At 56.0% G+C, this 26,667-nt stretch overlaps 1 protein-coding gene across 12 annotated transcripts in view; it reads right to left on the bottom strand.

The window, feature by feature from the left end:
• TPCN2 (two pore segment channel 2) overlaps positions 1-26,667 on the bottom strand; it is an 85,945-nt gene that overhangs the window by 27,907 nt on the left and 31,371 nt on the right. For 4 of the 12 annotated variants that reach the window (XM_055271057.2, XM_063644452.1, XM_055271076.2 and 1 more), the window contains exons 19-25: positions 26,047-26,118; positions 24,779-24,852; positions 24,312-24,393; positions 24,134-24,216; positions 23,472-23,553; positions 22,906-23,000; positions 19,551-22,238 (exon numbers count right to left, since the gene is read on the bottom strand). In XM_055271057.2, the coding sequence (XP_055127032.2) occupies positions 22,160-22,238; positions 22,906-23,000; positions 23,472-23,553; positions 24,134-24,216; positions 24,312-24,393; positions 24,779-24,852; positions 26,047-26,118 (567 nt within the window). In that variant the 3' untranslated portion in view covers positions 19,551-22,159. The other 8 variants (XR_010122096.1, XR_010122097.1, XR_008656489.2 and 5 more) reach the window with 7 other exon arrangements.

Genomic DNA, 26,667 nt, shown 5'->3' with positions numbered 1-26,667 from the left:
CATTGCTCACACAGTTCTCTCCTAGAACACCTGAACTTCCAGAAGCCCTCTCTCCCAAGGATCCCAGCCTCTTCCTCCAAGTAGATGCTGGGGCACTGCATCTGCCAACTTCTCTCTCTTCCATGCCAGGACACACTGACCTCAGCCTCACACAGGCCTGAGGTCCACGCCAGAGTCGGCCACTTCCTAGCTGATGACCCTGAAGCCACAGACTTTCCTCTCTGAGCCTCGGTTTCCTCATCTGCATAAAGGCCCTCACGAGGGAAAGTGGGAAGGATTAAATTTGATAATGTGTGCCAGATGCACGAGGATTGATGTATTGATTGATTTATAAATTGATTGATTTGCAACTCAGAGGGGAGCAAGTGTTCTTCAAGGCAGCCAGGTGGGAGATGCCTAAAGGCAGAGCCTGGCAAACCTGTCTTGATCTTGGTCAACACCTCAGCTATCTCCCACCTCAGAGTGAGCAAGAAAATGGCCACATCTCCCAGGTCTTGATCTAAAGAGTTTGCAGTGCCTGATTAAAGTGATCAGTTGTCTCCCTTGCAGACTCAACAACACCTGGAGCCACCCCTGCAGATCCTCACTTCTCCACTGCACAGTTCAAAGGCCACGGACATCCCAGCCATCAGGACTCAGGAGGAGCCTTAACAGAGTACATTTGATCTCATCCTTCCTCCACTCAAACCCCCAGGAGCTCCTCTGCTCCACACAAGGCCCCTTCAGGGAACCTCGAGGAGCTGAGCATGCCCCACCTCAGGGCCTTGGCACATGCTGCTCTGTCCCGAGGTCTCCACTGGGATCCCTGCCTCCCTTTCCTTGGGTGTGTGTTCCTTCATCAGCCAGGCCTGCCCTGACCCTGCCTAAATCTCCACTGGAGCTCACCACTGCCTGATGCACCAGCACTTTGTCTGCTTCTCCTGGCCACTTGGACTAGAAGAGCCCACCAAGGCAGGCACTTGGGTCTGTCTTGTTCACAGCCATATCCCCAGCCCCTGACACCCAGCAGCATTCAATAAATGGTAATTGAGTGGACAAATGAATGAATGAGGAGATATCTGTTCATTCATTTAATACTAATACTAATACTGATTAACAATAATAACAGCAGGAGCTGGCTCTTCACAGATGCTGGGATTCAAAGGTAAACCAGACATAGTTCACATTTTCAATAATCAACAAATGTGTAATTAGCCAATAAATAAGTTAATAAGTGATCAACAAATGCATGATCATAGACTGTGGTGGGGCTCCCAAAGGGGCAGGGGTAGGTGCTTGGATGGGCACCAAGGAGCTCCTCCCCCAGGGAGTGGGTCTGAGACCCGAAAGGCATGTGAGAATGAGAAAAGCGTGTTGGCATAACAAATGTGTACAAGTCTCCTGCAGCTGCTGTAACAAACCATCCCAAACTGGGTGGCTTAGAACAACAGAGACTTATTTTCTCAGTTTTGGGGACCAGAAACCCAAGACCCAGGTGTCAGCAAGGCCACCCTCCCTCTAAAAGTGCTAGAGGAGGGTCTTTCCTGACCCTTCCAGCTCCTGGGGGCTCCAGGTGTTCCTTGGCTGTGGCTGCATCACTCTAGTCTCTGCCTCTGTCTTCGTGCATCCTCCTCCTCCTCTCCGTGTCTTCACCTCTTCTCTCATGAGACACCTGGCATTGGATTTTGAGCCCACACAGATAATCCAGGATGATCTCATCCCTTACCTTAATTTCACCTGCAAAGACCCTTCTTTCCAAAAAGGTCACACCCACAGGTTCTAAGTTAGGATTTGGACATATCTTAAGGGGGTCATCATTCAGCCCAATCCAAACATCCTGGACAAAGGCCCTGAGGCTGGGAGGTGTGGTGCTGGCCAGTGACATGGCAGGGGTGGCAGGCTCACAGTGGGCAGGGGCTCGTGCACACAGGGCTGGGGGCCAGGGTGGAGGGCTGTGGACGGCCATGGCTGAGTTTCACAACGGGGAGGGACATGATCTGATAGCTGCTGCGGGTGCAAAGACAGAGCAGAGAAGGCAGCAGTGGAGAAACAGGTGGACCATCAGGGACTGCTATAGTCCTCCAGGTGTGTTGGATGGTGGGGCTAGGGCAGGGGAGAGGGAATGAGGAGAGGCAGACCAAAAATGTGCTTGGAGGTTCAAATGGACTTTGTTGATGCCTGCGATGGGGTGGGGTGGGAGCATCAACACTGAGCCCAGGACATGGGCATGAGCAGGTGTGTCACAGAGGCTTCTCCCAAGATGGGGAGGAGGGTGTGACCAGGTGTGATACTCTGGACAACCCTGAGGTGTGATACTCTGGACAACCCTGAGGTGTGGGGGCCCCATCTCACAGAGCTGGGATAAGAGGAGGCTGAATTGTCTGAAGCAACATTCAGGTGGGGCTGTGACTGCATTCACTGTGGCATCCCAGGCAGTATGGTAGTCAGCAAACCCTGGTGCTCAGCAAACCCCAGTGCTTAGCAAATCCCAGTGCTCAACAAATCCCAGTGTTCAGCCAACCCAGGTGCTTAGCAAACTCAGGTGCTTAGCAAACCCCACTGCTCAGAAAATCCTGCTGCTCAGCAAACCCTGGTGCTTAGCAAACCCCAGTGCTCAGCAAATCCTGGTGCTCAGCAAACCCTCACAGCATAGTCCCTGGATGGCAGAGCCTTTCTCGGTGTTTCTGGCATGAATACTGCATTCCAGGCCATGGGGTTTGCACCGTGAGAGACCCATGGACCTGCCCCAGGTAAGCTCTTAGTGCGGCAGCCACTGGTCCTCTCCAGCAGTATGGGCTGGGCCACTCCTGCCATGCCAGGTTTCAGCCTCCCCAACACCAGGGGGCCTGATGCTAAGTTCTCCACAGGCCCTTCCCACTTTAAAGTTCTCCAACTCCCAAAAAATCAGGGACTTTCCCATTTAGAAAATACCCTCACTGGATGGCCCTACCCATCCAGCCATTAGCTTGTCAAGCAGGCCAGGCAGTCCCTGGGCTGCCCACCTCTCCGCAGGCATCAGCCCCAGCACCACCTTTTGGATACGGAGAAGACACAGCATTGCCCACTGCCCTGGGCCCTCCTTACTCCTTCTCTGTGTGGACCAGTTCTTCCTCTTCCCTCCCCACATCCTGTTGCAACCATTCAGGCTCGGGGATCCTCTTCTCCCCAGAAGCTGTGGCCTCTGAAAACCCCAAACGCTGCCATTTGCTGTCCCACCTGCCTTTCTGTGGCTGGGCCCCCACACAGCCAGATACAGATGTTGTCCCCTGCCCTGGTCACTCAGCAGGTGAGGGCTGGGCCCTGGGAGCCTGGCCTCTGTGTAGCCCTGAGTGGGAAGATGGTGGAGGGAGGCCTGTCCCTACTGGAGCAGTTCACCAAGGACAGGAGGCTGGGACAAGCTCCCTCCGTCCCCTGCCCACAGGCTCAGAGAATCACCCAGAGGCACCTTCCCACAGCGCCTCGCTGGGCAGCCGGGTCTGGGAGCCAGGGCCAGCAGGCCTCAGGAGACCTGGACAGTTTGGTTTTGTTTCGTGGATCTGGACAAACTGGAAATGTAAAGGGCTGCACTGGACGTACCCAGCTGGGCAAACTGGAAGTGCTTCAAAGATCTGGGAGCAGGGCCGGGCGGCTGGTTCACACGGCTATGGCCAAGCTCAGCCTATCATTCAGGCCACCTGCCGGAGCCCATGCACCACCTCGCTGCTGCCCCTCCCCACAGCCAGTGGTCAGGGACCCTGCCCACAGAGCCCCTCAGCAGCAGGGAGCTCCGGGCCAGCCAAGCACAGGCCTCCTCCTCCATGAGATATTAATCAATCACATCCTGATAGTGATCAATGGAGGGCCCCTGGCAGCGCTGGGCTGGCCAGCCTCCAGGCTCACCGTCCAGAGGCAGGAACGCCGAGGATGGCAAATGTGATCTTTGGCAAGGGACAGCACATTGTCTTACCGCTGTGGGAAAATGCTTAATGCGCAAACATTTCCTTAAAACGAGCTGACAAGGAAACGTTCAAGATGGCCTTATTAAAGATAATCATCCTGGCTGAACAGGACAAAAATAGATTAAGTCCCTTCCGAACTCTGAGAGCAGATACGTGGCCCAGCGGAGCATCACTAAACCAAAGCGGGTGGCGGCGGGGAAAGATTCCACGGCTTTCCCTTGGGTTTCACCACTTGGAGAAGCTTCCCAGTCGGCTGGTGTGGAAGCCCAGCCCCTCACCCCACCCCAAGCGCAGGGCAGGCGCTGAGCCCCAGGCTGGCAGAGGTAGGGAGTGGGCTGCAGGCGTGGGGCGGGGTCGGGGGGGGGGGCCTCCGGAGCTGCACACAGGAATGTCAGGGCCTGGCTTAATTTCTAAACCTGCCATATGGCCCTGCGTCCTGGGACCCAGGCTGGTGGCCAAGGAGGAGCCCTGGGGCTCGGTCCACAGCCCTCCAGGCCGGCTGCACAAAGCCATTTTTCAAAGGTGTTTCCCAACAGTCTCTCTCGAAGGAACTGCCCTTTGAGAAGCTGTCTTGGGCTCGAGCCAGGCAGGGATGTCTGGGGGCTCTTGGCAAACGTGCCAGCTGTCCCCAGATCAAAAGTGCCTTTCTTGGTTGCTCACTGCCTCTCCGTGCCAGGTGAATGAGCTGTGGGGGCACCCGGGGCCGGGCAAGGCCAGAGTTGTCTTACCCAGACTCAAAGATGGGGGTGGGGGCTGACCACAGGTGCGGTGTGCCCCACCAATCCATGGAAACTCCAACCCATGGGGCAATGGCTCACGTTACAAAAGACCCATGGCGGGGCCCCTTCAAACCAAAGCTCCCCAAGGACGTGGCACTGTTCAGGGATCATTCGCCATGTGACAGAGAGAGGCCCAGACCAAGGAAATGTAAGGCCAGAGGGCTCACAGGCCCTGCCAGCTGACGTGGCCTCAGTCTAGACAGAGCGATGGGCAGAGTGGGCATGAGGGGGGTCCGCGAAACCAACCCAACCTTCATTCACCCACCACGGGACCCTCCCTTCTGGGCAGAGACAGGTGCTTTCGACCCAGCAGGTGGGGGCTGGCAGCTCCGCTGTCACACAAGCCCCTGGCATCTTCTTGCTGCAGACACACTTGGTGGCAAGTGCTTGCGCGTGGACGCTGTGTGGCCCGATGTCCCATCAGTCAGTGTCCAAGAGAAAGGCTCTGGGATGTCGCTTACGCAGAGAGCCCTGCACGCACCACTCCCAGCTTCACCTGTGCTGCCAGGCTGGGACCAAGTCCACCTTGGAGATGTGGCTGGCAACTGTCATCACTACCAGGTTCATCTCGCCGGCACACACTCCCCACCACCCGCCAATAATGCCCACGGTGGAGCCAGGGTCTTGGGGAAAAGAAGAAAGATCTGCAAGAGCCTCCCCGACCATCTCCAGATGCCTGAGCCCCAGAGCCGACCTGCACGGAGGCTGATCTGCATCGAAGGCTGGCCCCAGGAGGGCTGTGGGCCCATCTCCCACCTGTCCTCGCCTTAAGCCAACAGGGCAGGGACCGTGGTTATTCCCGTTCTGCAGATGAGGCACCCAAGGCACAAGGAGTCTGTGCGGCCGTCGGGTGGAGGCGGGGCTGGGGCTGCCCCGGAACATTTCTGAGGCCACCATTCCCGGCCCCGTACGAACCGACTCTGTCGCCTCCATTCGCTACAGAGAATCAGCAACTGATGCCAGTGCAGCGCAGAGAAATAACGGGCCCGTTTTACAGATGTAGAAACTAAAGCTTAGACGGGTCCAATAATTTGCCCAAACACCAAACAGCTGAAAATGGCATAAAGCCTCCCCGGCCCCCATCCCTTCATTCCTGATAACTGCACCCCACTCTCTGGCCTTCACCCCTCCCAATGCCTAGCATGCGGCCATTCAAAGGAACGCTGGGTCCGTACCTCACCGTAAAAATAAAAAAACTGCCTGCTCGTGAATGCTTGTGAGAGAGAAAACGCCTGGAAAGGTAGAATCATGTGCCCCTAAAATTCACATCCACTTGGAATCTCAGATGTGACTTTATTTGGAATAGGGTTCCTGCAGATGTAGTAAGTTGAGGTTATACTGGAGCAGGGAAGGCCCCGAATCCAATATATAATCAGTGTCCTTATAAGTAGAGAGAAATGTGGACAGAGACACACAGGGGAGAAGACACATGAAGGGGGAGACAGAGACTGGAATGATGCAGCCACAAGCCAAGGAACACCAGAGCCACAAGAAGCCAGGAGCAGCAAGGAGGGACGCTTCCCTAGGGCCTTCAGAGGGCGCACGGTCCTGCCGGCACCTGCACCTGGGACTTCTGGCCTCCAGAATTGCAAGACAGCACATTTCCACTGTCTAAAGCCACTCAGGCTGCGGTACTTTGCACAGCAGCCCCAGAAAATCAGCACAGCACCCAGCACCCTGCATCTGGGGGTCAGCTCCCACCTGTTCCTACCACATTACTGGCCAACTGAGGATGGGAGTAAATTTTGTTCTGGAACAAATGATAATAATAAATGCCAGAACTCTCCACCCCAGTGCACGGGTCCCCAGAGCCTAGAAGGGTGGCCTCTGTGGAGAGCGTTCCTGCTTGCACCAGCCAAGTGGGTGGCCCCTCTGTAACCTCTACCAGATTCACTTTTCCCCCGTGTCTCCTGTCCAGCCCGGAGTCCGCCTCCCGGGGCCGCTGCCCCCATGCAGGTTGGAGCAGAGCTCGCCATCCTGCCTGCCCTGTGGTCACATGGAGTTGCTGCCTTTCAGTTATGCGGCAGGACTACTTGCCAGGTGGAAAGCGGGACCATCGGCCCTGGCGCCCCCAAACACATTCTTGGCAACTGAAACAAATGCCAGAGGTGGATGGGCCGGGCAAGATTGCCTCCCAGAGGGGGCACACTGCCGGGCCTGCGAACCCTTCATCAAACCCCAAGGAGCCAGTGAACATTTGATGAGGGCCCTGGGGTCTCAGGCCCTTCTGCCTGGGCTGGTCCCATGTCCCACTCGAGTGACGTGGGTCAGCAGTTTCCCTCCAGCCCAGCCATGGCCATCATTGCCCACCTGCCACCACTCATGGGAGCAGGGCCCCCACTCCCCCTTCCCAGCTCTACTGAGAGGTCTCCTTGACTCCAGCCACAGAGCCCCTGATGCACCCCTTCCTCCTGGCCAGAGAACAGGCTATGCACCGCCTGTCCCCACGGCTGAGCTAATACCGCCACCTTCGGGCACTCAGACTGAGACAATATCCCCCACCCATGTTCTCCTGTCTTCACTGGGTGACTTCTAACCTCAGACAGTCCCCAAAACAAATGCAATCTCCTTTGCCCATCAGCGTGGCCAACACCACCCTGGTTTCTGGAGGCAGCCAGCCCAGGTGTGCTCAGGGGTAGGCGTGTTCCAGGATGTTCTGAGCCCCAGCTCCCTCCTCTGTAAGTCAGAAGTGAGAATGCATGAGTATGCACAGCACACTTCCACAGTGTTCCCGCTGCGGCCACCGATGGAGGTCCAGGGTCCCCCAGGCTCTGCTCTGATGCTGGCCCAGCACCCAGAGTTTTCCTTGACCACTTTTCCAGGGCTGTGCCAGAGGCTGGGTGGGCTATGCCAAGGAGAAAAATCAGGGAGGGGGTGTGGGCAGAGCTGATGGACAGGCAGGGCACCCGGGGCCCAAGCCACTGCTGCACTCAAGGAACAGACATTGGGGTGACCTCAGCAATTGCCTGGGATGTCTGGGCCTCAGTTTCCCCTCTCAGTCCTCCCTGCCCTGTCCACTTCCAGGAGAAGGGGATTTGCAGTGCGGGGGGAAAGGGGGAGCTGTCCAACTCAGCCTCTGACAGCTCCCAACCTATTTCCCCTTCTGGGACTTTGGCCTTGTCTGCAAAGCGTGACCCCCCTCACCAGTGGCCCACTGCATCCCCAGGCGCAGAGCCTCTTTCCTTTGCCCCAGTGAAGCCTGAAAGTGGCCTTTCCCTAAGCGCACGCACCAGCAAGCGGTGACTGCAAGAGCCTCCTGGAGACCCGGATTTCTGGGGAAATGAGGTGGGATGAGTTGCATACCCGCAGAAGCGCAGGGTCTTTTGAGCACCTCACATGCCTGGGGGGACTGACGTGCCCCACCTGGGGAGAAGGGAGTCTGAGCATCCTCACAGTGGCTGGCAGGTGGACAGACCCAGGGGCTGCTCCAGCCCCACCCAGCGGGAAACCCAAAGCCAGAGAGGGCCCCATCAGTGCCCTGCACTCCAGATGGCCGGCTGGCCTGGTGGTGGGAGCCCTCAGCCCACCTCATCACACCCTCTCCCCACTAAGAGCAAGCTACCTCCCTCCTGGCTAGAATCTAATAAGTGTTGGTTGTCACCGCCACCACGCAGATTCCCCTAGGGTCCCTCAGGCAAGGGTTGTAAGGTTTCCAGCACAGGCCCAGGAAGGCTGCCAGGAGGAGGAGGAGTTCCTGCCAGGAGGGGACTCCCCCTGCCTTCCCGGGCCTGGTGCTGAGCGGGGCAAGCAGGGTACCAGGGCTTGGGCACCGGGTCGCCTGCCGCTAGGCTCTGCTGCCCTCCGCTGGCCTACGCAGGAACTGCGTGTGCCCAGGGCAGCATCTCCAGGTGTGTCTAGCCTACCTGCTCTACCTGGCCCTGCCTCTGGACATGCAGGGCCTCTGTCGCAGGCCCTCACCTGTATGCAAATTATGCTCTGAGGGTATCTTGTGGGCTACAAGCCTTCAGCCCCAGGCCCAGCTGGGATGGGCTGTCATGCCTGCCCTCGTCTGCTAGGTCTACAATGCAGGTGCTCCTTTCCTGGTGCACACTGGGGGTGGCGATCGCTATTCAACACCATCTGGGGCTTCTTCAAAAGGTAATGATGTCACCCCTGAGAAAAAGTGGGCATTGGCACCCGGCACCTATGTGGGACCCAGAGGAAGGAGGCTCACAGCCCTGCCAGGAGCCCCTTCCCCTCACTTCCACCCCATCTCACACACCAGGAACCTGAGGCCAGTGGAGAGTAGGGGCCACAGTGCCCACGCCCACAGAGCTGGGCTCATATCCAAGACTGTGTCCCCTCCAAGCCCAGTTCATCATTCTCTGCCCTGCCAGTGATTGACAAACCAGTGGACCAGCCGGCAGGCCCCCTCTAAGGTCTCCCAGACTGCCTGCTCCTGGAGCAATACCCAAGGTGACTGATGCCCCATGCAGCTGGAGCACTCCCCATTTGTGCAGGCGGCTTTGCACCAGCACCACCCCGCCACGCCTGTCCCATGGACCCCCCACCCTGGGGCCAGGGCAGGTTGTTCCCAGATGCCACAGCCCCCTGAGAGGTCACAGGGCATCCCTCTGCCCAGCTGGTACCCCCCGCCCAGGCTCAGGCAGCTTTCGAGGCCACTGCTCCAAACAAAACTGAGGGAGAGGGGCCCTGGGGACAGCCCCAGGCTGCAAGCTCTCCACAGGCTCCCGGGACCCAGGAGCTCAGGCTTAGATGTGTTCCAGAAGCACCCCTGGGCCACTGCATGGAGAAACAGCAGGGCACAGAAGCATAAAATCGTTGCACTTGCCCCATGTGGCCTTGGTGACTGGAGGTCACAATGTGAGGTCTTGCGGAGCTCGGCACCCGGAAGTGGCTGCTAATGAGCACAATTCGGGGGCTGCACTGGTCTCCTCTGTCTGCCACAACAAGTCACCACCAACCCGAAGCTCAGAACAGCAGAAGTTTCTTCTCCCACAGTTCTGGGGGTCAGAAGTCAGGGCACTGGCAGGGCCATGCTCCCACCGGGGGCTCTAGAGGAGGGTCCTTCCTGCCTTTTCCAGCCCCGGAGGGCTCCCAGCATTCCCTGGATTGTGGCCGCATCACTCCAGTCTCTGCCCTCTTTGTCTTTACGTGGTCTTTTCTGTGGTCTCTGCATTCTCTCTTCTTATAAGGCACCAGTCATTCTATTCAGGGCGACCCTAAATCCCGCATGGCCTCCCCTCAAGGTATTTAACCTAATTACATCTGCAAAGACCCTATTACCCAAATAAGGTCACATTTGAGGTGCCAGGGGTTAGGACCTGGTCATACTTTGGGGGATCCCCGCTCAGCCCACTACAGTGATGCTAATGCTGGGAGGTGGTTCTCATTGTGTGACCCCCTCGCCAGCAGCATCAGCATCACCAGGGAGCTGATCAGGAGCGGAATTCCCAGGTCCCTCCCAGGCCTGACAAATTGGAACCCTGGTGTGGGGCCCCGGCAGCCTGTTCCACAAGCCCTCCAGGAACCCCGACAGACCCTAACGTTTGGGAACCACTGGAACAATGCCGGAAAGCTCCCCCACCACCTCACTTTCCATATGTACTGGAGAGCCTCAGTTTTGGGTGGATCCAGTGTCCTGCTATGGGCTCATTTATTGGGACCGAGGGCGTCTGGGACGTTCCATCCAGAAGCACTCACAGGCCCACAGCCAGCTGTGAGACAGGAGGGCGAGGTCGATGTTGGGACAGGTGGTAAGAGCTGAGAGGGGGTTGTTCTGATGGGGGAGATCGGGAAAGGCCTCCTGGGGAGGGGGCTGGGCCGACCCCATCCCCTCCCTGCCATGGCTAAGCCACTAAACTACACTGGAGCTGAGGTACAGCTGAGCTTAAAATCAGAGCTAAGCTACCTCCGACATTACACTCATAAAAGACAGGCAGGAGCCCTGCATGGACCAACAGAAGGCTCGCCCATCCCGGGCCTGGGAACTTCCTGGCACTCCCTCCGATGTGAGCATGCCACAGACCACAGTCATCTTCCTGAGGCCTCCGCCCCATCAGGAGCAGAAGTCACAGGTGCCTTCAAATCATGCGGCCACCACAGCCAGCATCTCCACGTCTCCTTCCTGCTCAGTGCTACGCTGCAGCTGCACAGGCCTCACTCTTTCACACCTTGGGGTTTGGGATATTCTGTTAACTGCTGCTCGATGTAATTATTTTCCTTGTGGCTCCATGGATTTGGGGCTGATTTAAAGACATTATTCGAGGCCGGGCACAGTGGCGTGGCATTTTGGGAGGCTGAGACAGCCAGATCCTTTGAGGCCAGGAGTTCAAGACCAGCCTGGCCAACATAGTGAAACTCCATCTCTACTAAAAATACAAAAAAAAATTAGTCAGGCATGGTGGTGCACACCTGAAATCCCAGCTACTCAGGAGGCTGAGGCAGGAGAATTGCTTGATCCCGGGAGGCGGAGGCTGCAGTGAGCCAAGATCGCGCCACTGCACTCTAGCCTGGGTGACAAGAGCGAAACTCCATCTCAAAATAAATAAATTAATAAAATAAAATAAATGCATTATTCGAAGAAAGGGCCACAGATTCAGCACATGCCTAGAGGCCCCAGCACCCAACTGGCTACAAACCTTGACTCCCACCCTCTGGCCAATCCAGAACTTCCTGGTATTTTAAAGTAGCTTGTAACTATTTGCTTCACCATCAGGATAAGATGTGTGTGTTCGTTCATGACTTTAAACATCTTATTTTTCCTCATAGTTCTTAAAGTTCATCCTGGAATGGTTTAAAATACTAAAAGGGGGCCGGGCGTGGTGGCTCACGCCTGTAATCCCAGCACTGTGGGAGGACAAGGTGGGCGGATCACTTGAGGTCAGGAGTTCGAGCCTGACCCAGCCTGACCAACATGGTGAAACCCAATCTCTACAAAAATCTAAAATTAGCCGGGCATGATGGTGGGTGCCTGTAATTCCAGCTACTCAGGAGGCTGAGGCGGGAGAATTGCTTGAACCCAAGAGGTGGAGGTTGCAGTGAGCCAAGATCACGCCACTGCACTCCAGCCTGGGTGACAGAGCAAAACTCCATCCCAAAAAATAATAAAATACTAAAAAGGACAATAAAAGGAGCAAATGGCCCACTGACCCACCATCCACAGGACACGTTCACATGTCTGCAATATTGTTTCTCTGCAAACACACCTGTAACGGGATTTTAAATGGGCATTTCCACCTGAAAACCAGAGATGTGAATCCCAAGGCAGGAGCCCTCTGGACATAAGAATTTACAAACGAAATGAATAAAAACCAGCTCCCAACTTGTAGGCCTCTTCATCCACTGGAGACGAGAGAACACCCACAGGGACCCAGAAAGTGGGGTTAGTGCAAAGGGTGTGGCCACTCCAGCTAACACCCAGCCTGGTGAGAGGGCTCAGGGCCACCTGGAGGGCGGACTGATGCCCCCTACATGGAGGTGGTGCCTGATGCCACAGCAGCCCGGCCATGTGGGGGTGGGCCAGGGAGGGCACCTCTAGCCTCCAGCCAGTGGGCCCAAGAATACCTGAGGCTGCCAGGATCCAGGTGGGGACCACGTGGGAGGGGCAGAGGACCCTGGCATGAACTGTTTGAAGACTGGCTTAAGGACCCATCGGAGGACCAGGGTCCCCAGTGCCTGAGGTGCTGGGCCAATGAAGGGCCCAGCAGAGGAATTGACAGGCACCCAGGGAGCCCGTTTCAGCTGGAGGCCACTCGCATCACCCGACGTCAGAGCCCACCTCCATCGACCCAGGAAAGAAAGGCTCCTCACCTCTGATCTCTCCCGCCAGTGCCTCGATCGGCAAATCTGGAAGGAAGAGGTGCCAGGAGAGGAAGGAAGTGGCCAGATCCCACGACTCCCGTCCCAACAGAGTTCCCATGAGTTCCACAGCTGACCCACATCCCCCTCCTTCCCGACATGCCTGGCGCCCCTCACCTGGCAATGGGAGGGCCCGGCTGCACCGGGGGTGGGTCCTGCAATCGGGCGGCAACCACAGCTTCAAGGGTCCCTCACCTGGAGCATTGCTACTGGAAGTTCTGCCTGCTGCACCCCACACTGCTTCTCCCTCCCTCACTCTCCACTCCACTCTGCACTTATCAGGTCATTACCACAGGACATGGGAAAGGAGAGGGGTCATATGCCCACCGCCACCCTGAATATTGAGAGCTAAGGACATGAGTGTAGAGAGGCTGGTTGTCCACCCAGACCGCAGTCGCTATGGCTGAGCCCAGGCCTGGAAACCCAGGAGCCGCCCCATGGAAGTCCATGGCCACAGCTTGGGGCTGCAGACAGAGGGGCCCTGGGCTCATGCTCCACCTTGCCACCTGTCTGCATGGGTCCCTGAATCTCCTTGTGCCTCAGTCTCCTCACCTGCAAGATGGGGACAATGACCCCACAGGCAAGGAGCTCCAAGGGTTGAACCTGGTGGTTGAAACTCACAGCCCATGCCGGGGTCGCTGGCTCGGCTTCCTTACTGCCATTCTCCCAACAAGCCCACTCGCCTCCTTTTCCAAAAGACAGGACAGGTGCCAGGAAACGCCGATTTCAAGTCCAAGACCACAGCCAGTAGCAGGCAGGACCCAGGCCAAGCCTCAGACTCTAGGCCAAGTGTCACCTGCCACCTTCCACAGTGACACACGGAGACACTGGGATTGGCCACCCTGCCGTGGTGGGTGAAGGGCCGTCCTGGGAGTTGCATCTGACGCTGCAGCATTGGTTCAACGAGTGTTTATCCGGGGCTAGGACAAGCCAGGCAGGCAGAGCTCACGTTTCACCTGGAGGTACCAGGGGGTGGAAAGCAGAGAAGGCTGGGGCCGGGAAGAGCAGCAGCAGCACCGTTCACCAGCCGGGCAGCCTATCCACCTTCTTTGAGCCTCAGTTTCCCCATCTGTCAATAGGGCCACAGTGGGTGACTCTGTAGGGTTAAACACATCCATCGGCTGGCCAGCAGGAAAAGGGCTCTGGAAAGCACCTAGAGGCCAGCAGGCCCCCAGCAACATGACTTTTGTCATTACCAACCAATTATCAGTATTATTCCTCTCCTGAGATTCCTTTTAAGGGAAATGAAATGCAGATAATGGGCATGTGTTCCCTGCCTCCAACACTAGAAGGTGCCTTCACACCCTTCACCCCCTTCACCCCCTGGGCCTCCCACCATGAGCCTTCAAAACACACGGACGACCAAATGGAGGCTTCTGTGGGTCCTGGCTCACATCCCAATGTTTCCCAACATGGTGCTGGGGTCACCAACGCTGGGTGGTAGCCTTCTCCAGGCCTAGCCCACCCAGGGATGTCTCCACCAGGAAGGGCAGGGCTCACCAACAAGAAGACCCGTGCTTCTTCAGGTAGAAACCTTTTCCCTTTTCCCAAAGGCCCTCAGGAAGCTCCAAGCTGGTCTGGAGTAACAGTGGGTCTTCAGGCTTCATATCCAGCCTATTCCTCCTCCTCCTGGTCCCAGCCTTTTCTCTGCTGTCATGCCCCTGGTACGTCCACGTGAGAATGTGAGCGCCCCGTGCCTGGCTCACAGTAACCTCAGATAAACAATGACTGCATGCTACAGCACTAGATGTAAGCTACCTTCTGTTCTTTCTGGCACTCGATGGCATGAATGTCTACAAATTTTTCCACACCACAAGACCTCGCAGGGTGAGTGGAGAGACTCAAAAGCCCAGGAGCATGGAGCTGGGGGATGGGAGGCATCAGCCGAGAACTACCAGACCCCACAGAGGCCGGGACCCCATCTCTGTTCTCTTCATGCCCAGGGGCTCTTGCTGATGTCTGTGCCCCTAGGCGTGGCAGGGTCCAGCCAGGCTCTCCACATGCAGTCGTGCACCCTGCACACACTACAGAGCCAAGGCAGACAGGCCAATGTCCTGCCTGGCTCCTGCCGGCCAAGCCACGTGTCCGCCAGTGTGGCCGGGGACACTGCAGCACTGAGCAGCCAGCGCTTTTCCCTGACTCCCCCACCCAGAGAGGCTGGGTTCATTCCAACCACCCAGAGAAGGGGCCTTTCTGTAGCTGCTCCTCCCAAAGCACTGCTGGTTTCAAATTGGCTCCTAGCAGCTCTGGGTGCTCCTTACAATTTGCTGAAAGAAAACAAGGGAAGGAGGGAGGGAAGCTGGCATTCCTAGGCCAGTCGACCCCCACGTGTGACCCCTGCCAGCGGCAGCACCTGGAACTTTTCACACATGTGCATCCTCAAGCCTGGCCATCTCAATCAGAAACTCTGGGACAGAGCCTGGGAATCTGCACTGTCAACATTCCCCAGGGAGTTCTGATGCATGATCACATCTGAGGGGCGCTGGGGCAGACACCTGCCCGGCACTGCATAGGTCTCAGCTTCGGAAATAAGAACCACTCTAGACTGTTCACTGTGGACTTGTGTTATCGGCCCCCGCCCACCTCACAAGTCAGTGTGCCCATCAGCTGTGCTTTAAAAGGCCACAACCTGCAGGGCCTGGGAGGCAGGCAGGCAGGCTCACCTGGCGACAGGTGCTGCTGGGGCCCAGGCCCAGGTGTGGATTAGCCAACTGCGGTCGGAATCACGGAGGCACCCAGGCCTACCCAGACCCCCCACAGGTGTGGGTCCCTCCACCCTGTGAGGCTCCGATTGAATTACTCAGAAGAATAGCTGGCCCCACACACACACCCTGAAACGTGATTAGAGGGCTGGGGAGAAGCGTGCAGGAGGCCGTGCCCGCTGCCCTGGGCCGTCTGCTGGCCACTTTGATGTGAGGAGCGTTGTCTGGGCTCCACGCCTCCTCTTTGATTTTTAGGAGCAGTGCAGTGTGCCCAGTCCCATTTGGTGGTTTTTAAGCAAGAACTGTTCTGACCTTTTCCTAAGAACCACTAATTATCTCAGGCGGGAAACCCAATCCAAGCCGTTCTGGCAGTAGGGAAGGTTCCCCCTGCTGTGCCCAGTGGAACCGAGACCACATGAAAGGTCCCAGCCTGCTCACTAAGACCCCGCTCCCAGGCCCCAGTGACAGATTGGGAATGGGTCTTGGACCCCATCCAGCCACCTGCACTGGGGACAGCACGTGGGAAGGAATCTGGGAGAGGACCCTGATGGCCACTGAGTGCTCCCACTGGTGACACCAGGCCTGCAGGGCCCGCAGACCCACTGCTCTGGTCAGCCCTGTGCCTGAGCCCTGGGGGCAGAGGACCTGCCAGCCCAGCCCTGCCCAGCCCCGCCACACCTCTGCCCCACTGCTTCTCCTGGCACTGCACCTCCTGCCACTGCCCAGCAACGTCCCTGTGGCTGACCCCTGCCCGGCCTCCTCATTCCTGCTTTGTCATTTTCCCGGCTGCACCCTGGGTCTTCCCCATCAGTCCACACAGGATCCTCCCACATGAAAACCACCACGATATCCTCTTGACCCCACCTCCCCTCTGCAGCCAGATTCCCTACGGGAGCCGTCCACTCTCACTGTCTTCAATGCCTCTCCTCTCGCTCTCCTTTTAATATTTGGCACATGCAAAAGAACACTTGTAACATGTGCATGTTCCTAAGGTTAATACCATGACCATGAGCCCTGCCCAGCCCTGACAGGACAAGAACTTCCCCCGGAACTTGCTCATGGCAGTCAGTCCCTTCCCATCCCATCCCCACTTCCCCAAGAGGTGGCCGCTCCCCAGACCATAGGCTTCTGGGCATCTTGTGTTGAAGTAATCTCAGCACTGACTAGACCATAAGCTTCGGGCCGTCTTGTGTTGAAGTAATCTCAACACTGACTAGACCATAAGCTTCGGGCCGTCTTGTGTTGAAGTAATCTCAGCACTGACTAGACCATAAGCTTCGGGCCGTCTTGTGTTGAAGTAATCTCAGCACTGACTGGACTGTAGGCTTCTGGGCGTCTTGTGTTGAAGAAACCTCAGCACTGACTGGACCGTAGGCTTCTGGGCATCTTGTGTTGAAGTAACCTCAGCACTGACTGGACCGTAGGCTTCTGGGCGTCTTGTGTTGAAGTAACCTCAGCACTGACTGGACCGTAGGCTTCTAGGCATCTTGTGTTGAAGTAACCTCAGCACTGACTGGACCGTAGGCTTCTGGGCGTCTTGTGTTGAAGTAACCTCAGCACTGACTGGACCGTAGGCTTCTGGGCGTCATGTGTTGAAGTAACCTCAGCACTGACTGGACCGTAGGCTTCTGGGCATCTTGTGTTGAAGTAATCTCAGCACTGACGTATGTGTGCCTGCATGGTATGTTGTTTAACCTTGCTTTTGAATTTTACATGAATAATACCATGCCGTGTGGAGACTTCTGGAACTTGTTCACCCAACATTATGTTTCTAAGATTCTTGCAGGTAGCTCTTTGCAGCTGGAGTTCATTCATGTTTACGGCCGTGTAATACTCCACTGTCACCAAGCTGCAGTGTACCTGTCATTCTGTTGAGGACGTTTTGGCTGGCAGGTGTGTTGCTAGTACTGATACTGCTCTTAGGATCACTCTGCCAACTGTCTTCCAGTGCACACGGGCAGCGGTTTCTCTTGTGAGTGTATCTAGCAGAGAATTACCAAGGTATGTCCTATTCAATTGCAACAAATGACACCAATTTTCCAAAGAGGTTGTTTCAGCTTAGCTTGTCTCTAAGAATAAACAATTAAGATGGTCCAACCTCTTCCATTTTGACCATGGAGTGAGTGAAATGTTGTGTTTCAGTTTCATTTTGCATATTCCTAATAACTAGTAAGATGGAGCAACTTTTGGCATAGCTATGGAACCTGGGTGTTTGCTTTTCTGTGAAAAGCCCAACTTTCTACTGCTTTGTCTTTTTCTTCCTAATTTGTAGGTACTCTTTATGTGGTCTAGATATAAGTTCTTAGTTGTATCAGTTACCAAAATCTTCTCCCAGTGTGTGGCTTGCCTATTTTATGGCCTTTTTTAAAGAAAGAAGTTCTTAATTTAAATACATTGAGTTCATCTTCTAAATGTTCTAAAACTTGCTTTTCACACTTAAGCCCACCTCCAGTCGGTATGTACTTTTGTGTTAGGTGTGAAACAGGGAACTTATTTCATTCTTTTCCCACCCGGGCTGGAATTTCTGGCAGCATTTATTAAATAACCACCCCTTCCCTGCGGGTTTGCTGCCATCCGTCGCAGTTCCGCATTTGTGCAGGGCTTCCGGGCTCTCTTCCCTTAGCCGATCCGCCCCTTGCGCCAGTGTGTGGGGCTTCCGGGCTCTCTCCCCTTAGCCGATCCGCCCCTGCACCAGGACCATGCTGCTGTGGCTGCTGTCCCAGCAATGTAAGTCAGGAATAACGGAGCAGCAATTCCCTCAACTGGATTCTCCCACAGAAAGGATTTTTGCTCTTCTTGTTTTTGTACTTTCATGTTAATTTTTCAATCAACTTATCAAATTTTGTGGGAAAAAAATGGCATTATGTTTAGAATTATAATGAATGTATGGATGAAATTGGAGAAGACTGACATTTTTACAGTATCAATTCTTTTTGACCATGAAGATAGAAAAACTGTGGTGGCCAGAATTCCAAGATGACCCCAGTGATCCTCACCCTTACACAATCTCCTCCCGTGAATATGTCACTCCTGGACTTGGGCTATGTTAGGTGGCACACAGGACTTTAAGGATCGGCAGTTGTCCTGGTGGGTCTGACCTAATCAGGTGAAACTGTAAACGGCACAGGCTTTTCCTAAAGATTCAAAGGGCGAGTGGGAGTCAGTGTGAGGCAGCTTCTTTGTTGCTGACTTTGAAGATGGAGGGGACCCTATGGCAAGGAATGTGGGTGGCCTCTAGTCCCTAAGAGCAGCCCCTGGCTGACAGCCAGCAGGAAACGGACATCAGCCCAACACCTGCAAGCAACTGCATCTGGCCAACAACCCAAGTGAGTATGGGAGCAGACTCTTCCCCGGAGCTCCCAGAAGGAACCCGGCCCACTGACACCCCAATTTCTGCGGTGTGACACCCTGCGCAGAGGACCTACCAAGCCGTGCCTGGATGTCTGACCTGCAGCTTAGAGCTCAGAAATGAGGTTGTGATAAGCTACCAAGTATGTGGGGACTCGTTACACAGCAACAGAAAAGTACCATAGTCTCTATTTACTTGTATCTACAGTCAGGGGCTTTAATGAAGTTTTATAGTTTTCTGTATATAGGCCTTGAATATCTTTCCTTCCATTTATTTTTAGAAAACTTAAGAATTTTTAATCTTATTTAAATATCTTTTAAAAATGAATATAACTGAATCCTTGAATACAATTTATAAGCTTATTGCTAGTACCTAGAAAAGCAACTGATTTCAGTATATAATCTCATGGCAGGCCAGGTACAGTGACTCACACATGTAATCTCAGCACTTTGGGAGGCCAAGGTGGGAGGATCGTTTGAGCCTAGGAATTCAAGAATAGCCTGGGCAACATAGAGATACTCCATCTCTACAAGAAATAAAACCATTAGCCAGACCTGGTGGCATGTGCCTGTAGTTACAGCTACTCAGGAGGCCGAGGTAGGAGGACTGCTTGAGCCCACGAGTTGGAGGCTGCAGTGAGCCATGATCACACCACTACACTCCAGCCTGGGTAACAGAGCAAGACCCTAAAATAAATACATGAATAAGTAATAAAGTAAAAACTTTTTAAAGCCCATCCTCCCTGGGCTCCTCCAGAATATCCCTGTGGAATTGAGGAAAGATGCACACAGGGGCCTCTAAAGGAGGGAGACCCTGGCCTGCTCACAAGAACAAGGGAACAGAGCTTAGCAACACATGCAAAGTGAGTGTCACAGGGACACAGTTGTTAGCAAACAACTGCGCTGAATTCTTACTATTCTTAATAATTTTGGCTTTTCTATGTAGGCATCATATTTGAGAATAAAGCATTACGTTTCTTCTATTGCTGTTTTTATGTACTTGCATATTTATTCCATCTTAATGAGACAGGACCCTCAGCGGCATGTAGATTTTGCTGTTCCTGATTGTAAAGACCCTGACAGTGACAACTTCCATTTGGAAAGCTGTTTGCTGAAGGTTTTGGCAGCAGGGCATCCACAAAAGAGGGGCACACAGTGTGGGAGTCAAAGCCCCAGTCGGATGAGCAGGGCCTCTCTGTGGGGAGTGGGTGGCAGGGATGGGAGGCTGGTGACATGCAGGAAAACTGACCCAATAATCGATTAAGGAGAATGAGAACCATTCCCAGAAAGGGCCTTACAACTATGGAAAGAGAGAAAACTGGAACGTACCCCGTGGTGCTGGGCTGAAATCGGAGGTATTAGTGTCATTCCCAGCTGTGAATAGATGAGTGAGAGAGAGATGGAACTACGTGCACATATAACCTAGCTCTGTCCACTAAGAGCTCCCGGGCGCAGAAATGTGCAACAGCCAGGAGCACCCCTCGCACCCACATCCTGGTTCCTGATGCTACTCTTCATTCAAAGGAACAGGGCTCCTTAGAGCCGTGGCTCACTCCAATAAATGAACAGGAAAGGAGCAGGCAGGTATAAAATAAGGCTTGAACATCTTTTTGCACCAGAAAGTAAAGAAACAGCTAAAGAACCATAGGTACATAACAAAAAAACACAAAAGGCAGAAGAAGGGGCTCCCACGGGCCAAACAAGCAGAACCTGAGCCTGAGAGTAAACATCGTAACAGACCATAGCCCTGAATACAAGAAGGGACCAGGATCCACACAGGTGGGAGCAAGGAAGGAAGGAAAAAGTAAAGGCAGTTTGACAGGGATGGGATATTGGCATCGCTTCACACTACCTCCCCACTCATTCATTACAAAGGGGTCGTTACTGGGCAGTGGAGAAGCTGACCAGGGCCACCTTCACCAATCAACATGAGAGAACACCAGCAGCAGGCTAACTGCATTTGGGCAGCCCCTGCCAGGAAGCAGTGTCCATTCTGTGATGCTCCTAGACAAAACACAGACCCAGAACCTACCACGAGGAAACGTCACATGAACACAACCTGGGAGCCACGGGCTTATCTCCAGAAGTGCCAAGGTCATCTAAGCCCAGGGAGACGGAGCCACCGTCCAGGCGGATTAAGTCGCCATGACCACAAAGCCACGTGCGACTCACTCCTGACGCGAATGCGGGTTGGACACTGTCCCAAAGCACAGAGGGTGCAGGGCCAGAACGGCAACCACTCAAGTGATTCAGAAGGAAGCTTCTCTACTGTACTTGCAACTTTTCTCTAAGTTTGCGGTGGTTTCCATATTGTTATTGTTGTTATTATTCGACGTGAGTAAAAAGAAACTCATGACCTTCTCCTTGGACTTGCTCCTCTCCCTAATCTCAATACCGACCGCATTGTTGTTCGGGTCGCCCCCTCCCCCACCATCCCACAGCGGCTATGGCGTGGGCTCAGCACCTCTGAAGGATGAAAGAACTTGTGCCTCCCAGGCGAGAATATACAGCGCAGGGGCAACCCTGGCAGGGCCCATCCCTTCCTGGTCCCACTGAGCTCGGGCACAGACCAGGCACCAGGCTTGGTGTGGAGTGTGACGGGGAGTGGTGGCCCCGGAGTTGTTTCTGGGAGTTGCTGGGTCCACCTCGCCTTAAAAGTAGTCAACCAAATCCCAACCCACCACTAGATGGCACCCAAACCTCAGCAGAAAGAGGGCGTGGGTTGGCCCCTGATCTGGACCTGGCATGCATGAAGTGACAACGAGGCTTTCCACACACTGCTCACTTGCCCCACCTCCCCACCCCAGACCCCCTGCCACACACCTTGAGGACACAGGAAATAAGGCCACCATTGGCTTACATATGCCTTTGAGCAAAACAGAAAAGGTGCCCCTCACTGCAGGTAGACAGCCCCCCGCCAGGATACGCCTCACAGCCACGTGCCCTTGTGCAGTGCACAACCCAAGCAACCTTATTCAACAACCCTACTCCAGAGAAGCAGGACTAGAACTGTGCTGAAGTGAAGAATGACAATCCCATTCTTTGCAAGACTTATTGATGAAAATAACTGGCAATCAGACCCCTAAAGAAACACACCCAGTCACACTCATACAAGCCATGAAATAATAAAACACAGTCAAGGTTCTCTCCATGTCAAACCACCAGCATCCCCACCTGAATGCCCTGGAAGTCTGACGGTTAACCTGTGCAGGCCCTGGTCAGGCCTGTGGTCCCCAAGGGCCGCCGGCAGCAAAGGCACCACGAAAGCTGCAGGGGACAGGGGAGGCTGCTGCTTCTTGCTTTTTTGTCTGGAAGGTCCCTGTGGAGTCGGCGAGGGAATTCTCTTCTCACTGAAGCAGCTATAAAAGAAAGCGGAGGGCATGGCGCCTCCCTGAAGCACCAGCAGCTGTTCTGTAGATGGTTGTTGGGCCGCACGCAAAGGACTTGGTTCCTGTCCCCAGCTTAGTGGTCCGTCAGAGGAAAGGTCTCTTCCTGCCCAGCTGGCCACAGCATAGCTGCCTCTTCCATGACAAGCGCCTATGTAGGCCAGCCTCTCTCTCCTGCCGCCCCCACTGGGACGGCAGCCCGGACATCACCTACACAGCCGCAGGTGCGGGTGCTGGCTCAGCCTCTCCGTGAGCTCATCCTCCCTGGGCTCCTCCAGAATATCCCTGTGGAATTGAGGAAAGATGCACACAGGGGCCTCTAAAGGAGGGAGACCCTGGCCTGCTCACAAGAACAAGGGAGCAGAGCTTAGCAACACATGCAAAGTGAGTGTCACAGGGACACAGAGACACGGGGACTCAGATGAGCCTCAGGATGGATGCGGCCACTAGAAATGTCTACATGGCATTCTTAAAAGCCCAGGGGACACGCCTTTCCACTGGCTGGCAGGACCGCAGGGCTTGGCTGCAGCAACTCAGCAGCCCCTCGTGGAAGGCACAGAGGCCCCACAGCAGAGCTGCCTCTGGGTGGTCACTTTTCTGGACTAGTAGAGGAACCATCTCAAAGCTGCCAGGAGAAGAGATGGGTGCGGTTTCCTCAGGTCCCCTGTTTACATCCAACAGCATCCAATGGACCCTAAAGGATGGTGCTTTAAATATGCCCGATCCAAGAGCACGAGGGCAGGACAAAGGCTGTGACGTCAGTGGCAGGAAGAAGCCCCCCCCCAATCCCGGCTCTGAGCTTCTCCCCTAGAGCACAGGACCAAAGCCAGATAACCGGGCGGAGGGGGAGGAGGGTCATCAGGGCCTGCCCGCCGCCTTGGCCCCTCCACCCCCCAGCTCTTGGCTTCACACCCCAGGGGGCCACACAGAAGCGCCTTCCCCACCCACACACCTGAACAGGAGCTCCACGGTCATCTGGTAGGTGGCCTCCGGGGACCCAGCAAGGGGCTGCAGGTGGCTGCGAGGGTCCCACTTGTGAAGGAAGTTCTGGCAAGCAGGAGGAGTGGCCAGTGAGTGTGGGCCCCGAGTGAAAGCAGCCTTGCCCCATCCCCGGCCCCTCCAGGGTCAGCCACAGGGCACCCGCTGAGGGGGCTGAGCCGTTCACCCTGGACACCCAAGCACAGGCCCCACGAGGCTGCTGGCTCCTCCTGGAGCCGCTGTCCAAGTCCCTCCTTCAGCCCGACCTGGGGGCCTGAGAATCGCCACAGCCCAGATGTCAGGAGCACCCCCCAAGGCCCCAGCAGCCCGGATGTCAGGAGCATTCCCCAAGGCCCCAGCAGCCAGGGCGGGCAGCACTGAGCCCCACAGGAAGGGCTCGGCCTCACTCAGGACCCGCCTAACCCAGCACGACTATCCCATCAAAGTTCCAGGCAGGCCCGGCCGGTGGCCTCAGGCCCATCGAGAGTGAATTAGAAACAAACGACCACGGAGAACAGCCTGGGTGGGAATCTCTGATACCTCCAGAATCAGGGCCAGAAACAGGTTGACCCAGATGACAGACGACACCAGCCACCACAATACAAAATAGATCTTGGACCACCTGTGGAGGACAGAGACCCACCCCGTGAACCACGATGAGCAAAGCAAGAGCACTCGATACAAACACCGCTGCGGCATGGCCAGGACAGCTCTCGGGCAGCTGGCCCACACACACCATGATGCAGAGCATGTTACTACTTCCATCTCAGAAACAACCCAACCGAGGCCTAGAAATGTGCAACAAGCTGCCGAGGTAGCTCAGCCAGCAGGAGGCGGTGCTGGGATTAAAACCCAGGACCATCTGCTGGGGCCAGTCTGAGCTCTTCAAGCTCAGAGCTGAATTATCTCGTTCACTCAGCCTTCCCGGGGCTCCCCCACCCCCGTGGAATTCCTCAGAAGCCCTAAACACACCAACGACCTCCAGGAGGTGTAAACCATCCTGAGAGTCACGATGTGGCTATGCAGGGGGCAGGGGCAAGGCGAGCCAGAATGCCACGCTGGCCGACTTCCCTGTCAAGGCCTGAGTCCCTGTCCCAGCCACGCAGTGCAGGTGCAGCGTGCCTAGAGGTGAGGGAGCCCCAGGCTGCACGGAGGGACAGGCTGCACGGAGAATCACTGCTGTCAGGGAGACGGGGACTCACGGGCCCGAGAAGCGCCGATACGCATCCAGGAGCACCTGCCAGTTGTTCACCACCATCAAGTTCCACAGAGTGACCAGGGCAGCCTGCGGGGGCAGAGACCAGCAGTCCAGGAGGGCCCAGGAGGTGGGGAGGGGAGGAGCCCAGGGAGCAGAGCGCTGGGGCAGGGCGCAGGGCTCACCGCAAAGTCATCGAAGTTGTTGGCCCAGTACTCCAGCTGCTCGAAGCTCCCACAGGGCGCCGAGCCATTGGCAGGGGCCAGGCTGGGGGACACAACACACCTGGGTCAGGGGCGGGGGCTCCAGGTTCTGAGGCCTGATACCTTACACCCCTTTCCTCTGCTGGCGTGCTCAGCCTGGCCTGAAGGTCCAAATTAGGATACAGAGGGTCAGGGAGCAGGGAAAGTGCTGCTCTGAGCAGGCCACGAGAAATGTGTTTAGCAGACTCCAGGCAAGGGCTCCTAGGAGAGGTGTGGAGCGGAGGTGGAAATTGGGGGTCGGGAAAAGGGGGTGGAGGGAGGAGACGAAGGAACTGGGAGAACACCCTCCCCTCCTGAGATGCTGAGCCCACCGAGGCCACTGCCCAAGGCCTCCCGCCCACCCCAGCACCCCTGAGACACTCCCTGTGGCACCTCAGACCCCACCTCACCTGCTGTTTCCAGGAGCCACAATGACGCCTCTAAACAAGTTGATCCCAGTGATGGCAAATACGTAGTAGACCACCTGGTGGGCCAGGAGCCGGGGACTGGTCAGCCCCACCCATGGGTGCACCTGCCACCCCCCTCCCCAGACAGAACCGCAAAGCCAGAGGATGCCTGTGAGGCCAGGACCCTCTGCCCAGGGCTGGGATTCCAGCCTGGCTGCTACTTCAAAACACACGCAGCTGACCTCCCCCAGGGCTGGCGGGTCCACAGACACAGTGGGGCTCAGGCAGGGGTAGTCACGGAGCTCCTAAAGGAATCAGGGCCCTGCCCCCAGGTACCCTGGCAGCCACAGTTAGGGGACAGGCTGCCCGCCCACCCCAGGCCTGTCCCTAACGTGTGTCAGCAGAGAGTGGAGGGGTACATGCCTGGGCTAACCTGGTCCCCTTTCTGAGCCTCAGTTTCCTCTGCTGTGCAAGTTAGGGGGCTGGGCAGACAGCGCCTGAGGCAAGATTCTCTTCCCAGTGTCTATTTCCAGAGGCGCAAGGCACAGCTGGGGTCCAGCCCAGAGCACCCCGCAGCCCCAGACACACCTTCTCACCCCAGTGGTCCCCTACGTCAAGGTGGTCAGAATAAAATGGCAAAACTGCCTGAAGTGTGGCCGGGCTTCCTGCAGAGGGCGCCTCCTGTCACTCCGCACAGAGCGGATCTGGGGCCTGCCTGGTCACGGGCCCCTCTCCTGCCCAAGCCTGGCCACCAGGCAGAGCAGATGGGCTCCTCAGCCGGAATGCTGGCCCCTGGGGAGGGGCCGGGGCATCCCACAGTTCTCACTCAGCAAATGTGGCTGCGAGTCCCTGAAATCCCTCTAAGAAAGGAGCCTCGACCAAGTCCTCATCCCAGGGCTTGTGCAGGCTTTGGGGTCCCTGGAGGCAAAGCCCTGCGCCTCTTAAATTTCTATCATTAGCTTCTCAACAAGATCCACAACCCAGAAAACATGAGAGACTCAAAAATCACCAAACAGTCTCTGCCATGGGAGGGAAGCATGCTCAGGCAGGGCCACCAGCCATACCACCCCGAGCTCCCTGCTCTGCAAAGGGGATGCCTCTGGCTTCTTACCCCAACCCTGTACTTCCCTGGCCTCAGGAACCTGCTGCCGTCCGAACCCAAGAACCTTCCTGCCGACAGAGCAGTGAGCCGGCCTGGCACTGCCTTCCGCCAGTCTCCCAGCCTCCCACTCCAGTGCATAACCCGCCGCCAGCAGCAGCCTGGGACTCACCACCAGGATCCCGCCAAATGCACGCATGTTCTGCACCAGGCCCAGGACGGTACTGGCCACCACGGCCATCGGCTGAGGACAGGAAGAGAGCACAGCCCTTACTCCTCCTGGCCCCGCTGAGGGGACGCCATCCCGGCCCACCACGCTGACCCTGACAGAAAGGCAAGATGGGGCAGGCCAATGACCACCAACCCACACACACACACCTGGATCCACAGCCACCCCCGCACACCTCTACACACCCACACAGCCTGTCAGGCCCCCACATCCACCCACACACACCCTCGCACCCCAACACCCACATCTACCCACGCGCATTCACACACGCTTGCATCGCCACCTGCACACACTCACTCACCCACTCCCGCATCCCAGCACCTCCACCCCAGCCTCATTCAAGCACTGACTTCAAGTCCCTGTAGGAAGCCCTTCTCTCCCTCCCAACCCACTGCGGGTGGATCAGCTACTCTGTGGCCTGGAGGCACCAAAAAAATGCAAAGCTAGAGGTGGCAGGAGCACCCGCAGGAACTGAGTCTGAGAAGGAGCCTCTGAGAACCAGCAGGGAGGCCCCAGCTCCAAAGAGCCGCTCCTCCTCATCACAGCCTAGCCGGGAGAAAGGCT

The sequence above is a fragment of the Symphalangus syndactylus genome, chromosome 1 (genome assembly GCF_028878055.3).
Source record: "Symphalangus syndactylus isolate Jambi chromosome 1, NHGRI_mSymSyn1-v2.1_pri, whole genome shotgun sequence".
NCBI lineage: Eukaryota > Metazoa > Chordata > Mammalia > Primates > Hylobatidae > Symphalangus > Symphalangus syndactylus.
Note: the sequence above shows the minus strand (reverse complement) of the source record. Positions and strands in the feature narration are given on the sequence as shown.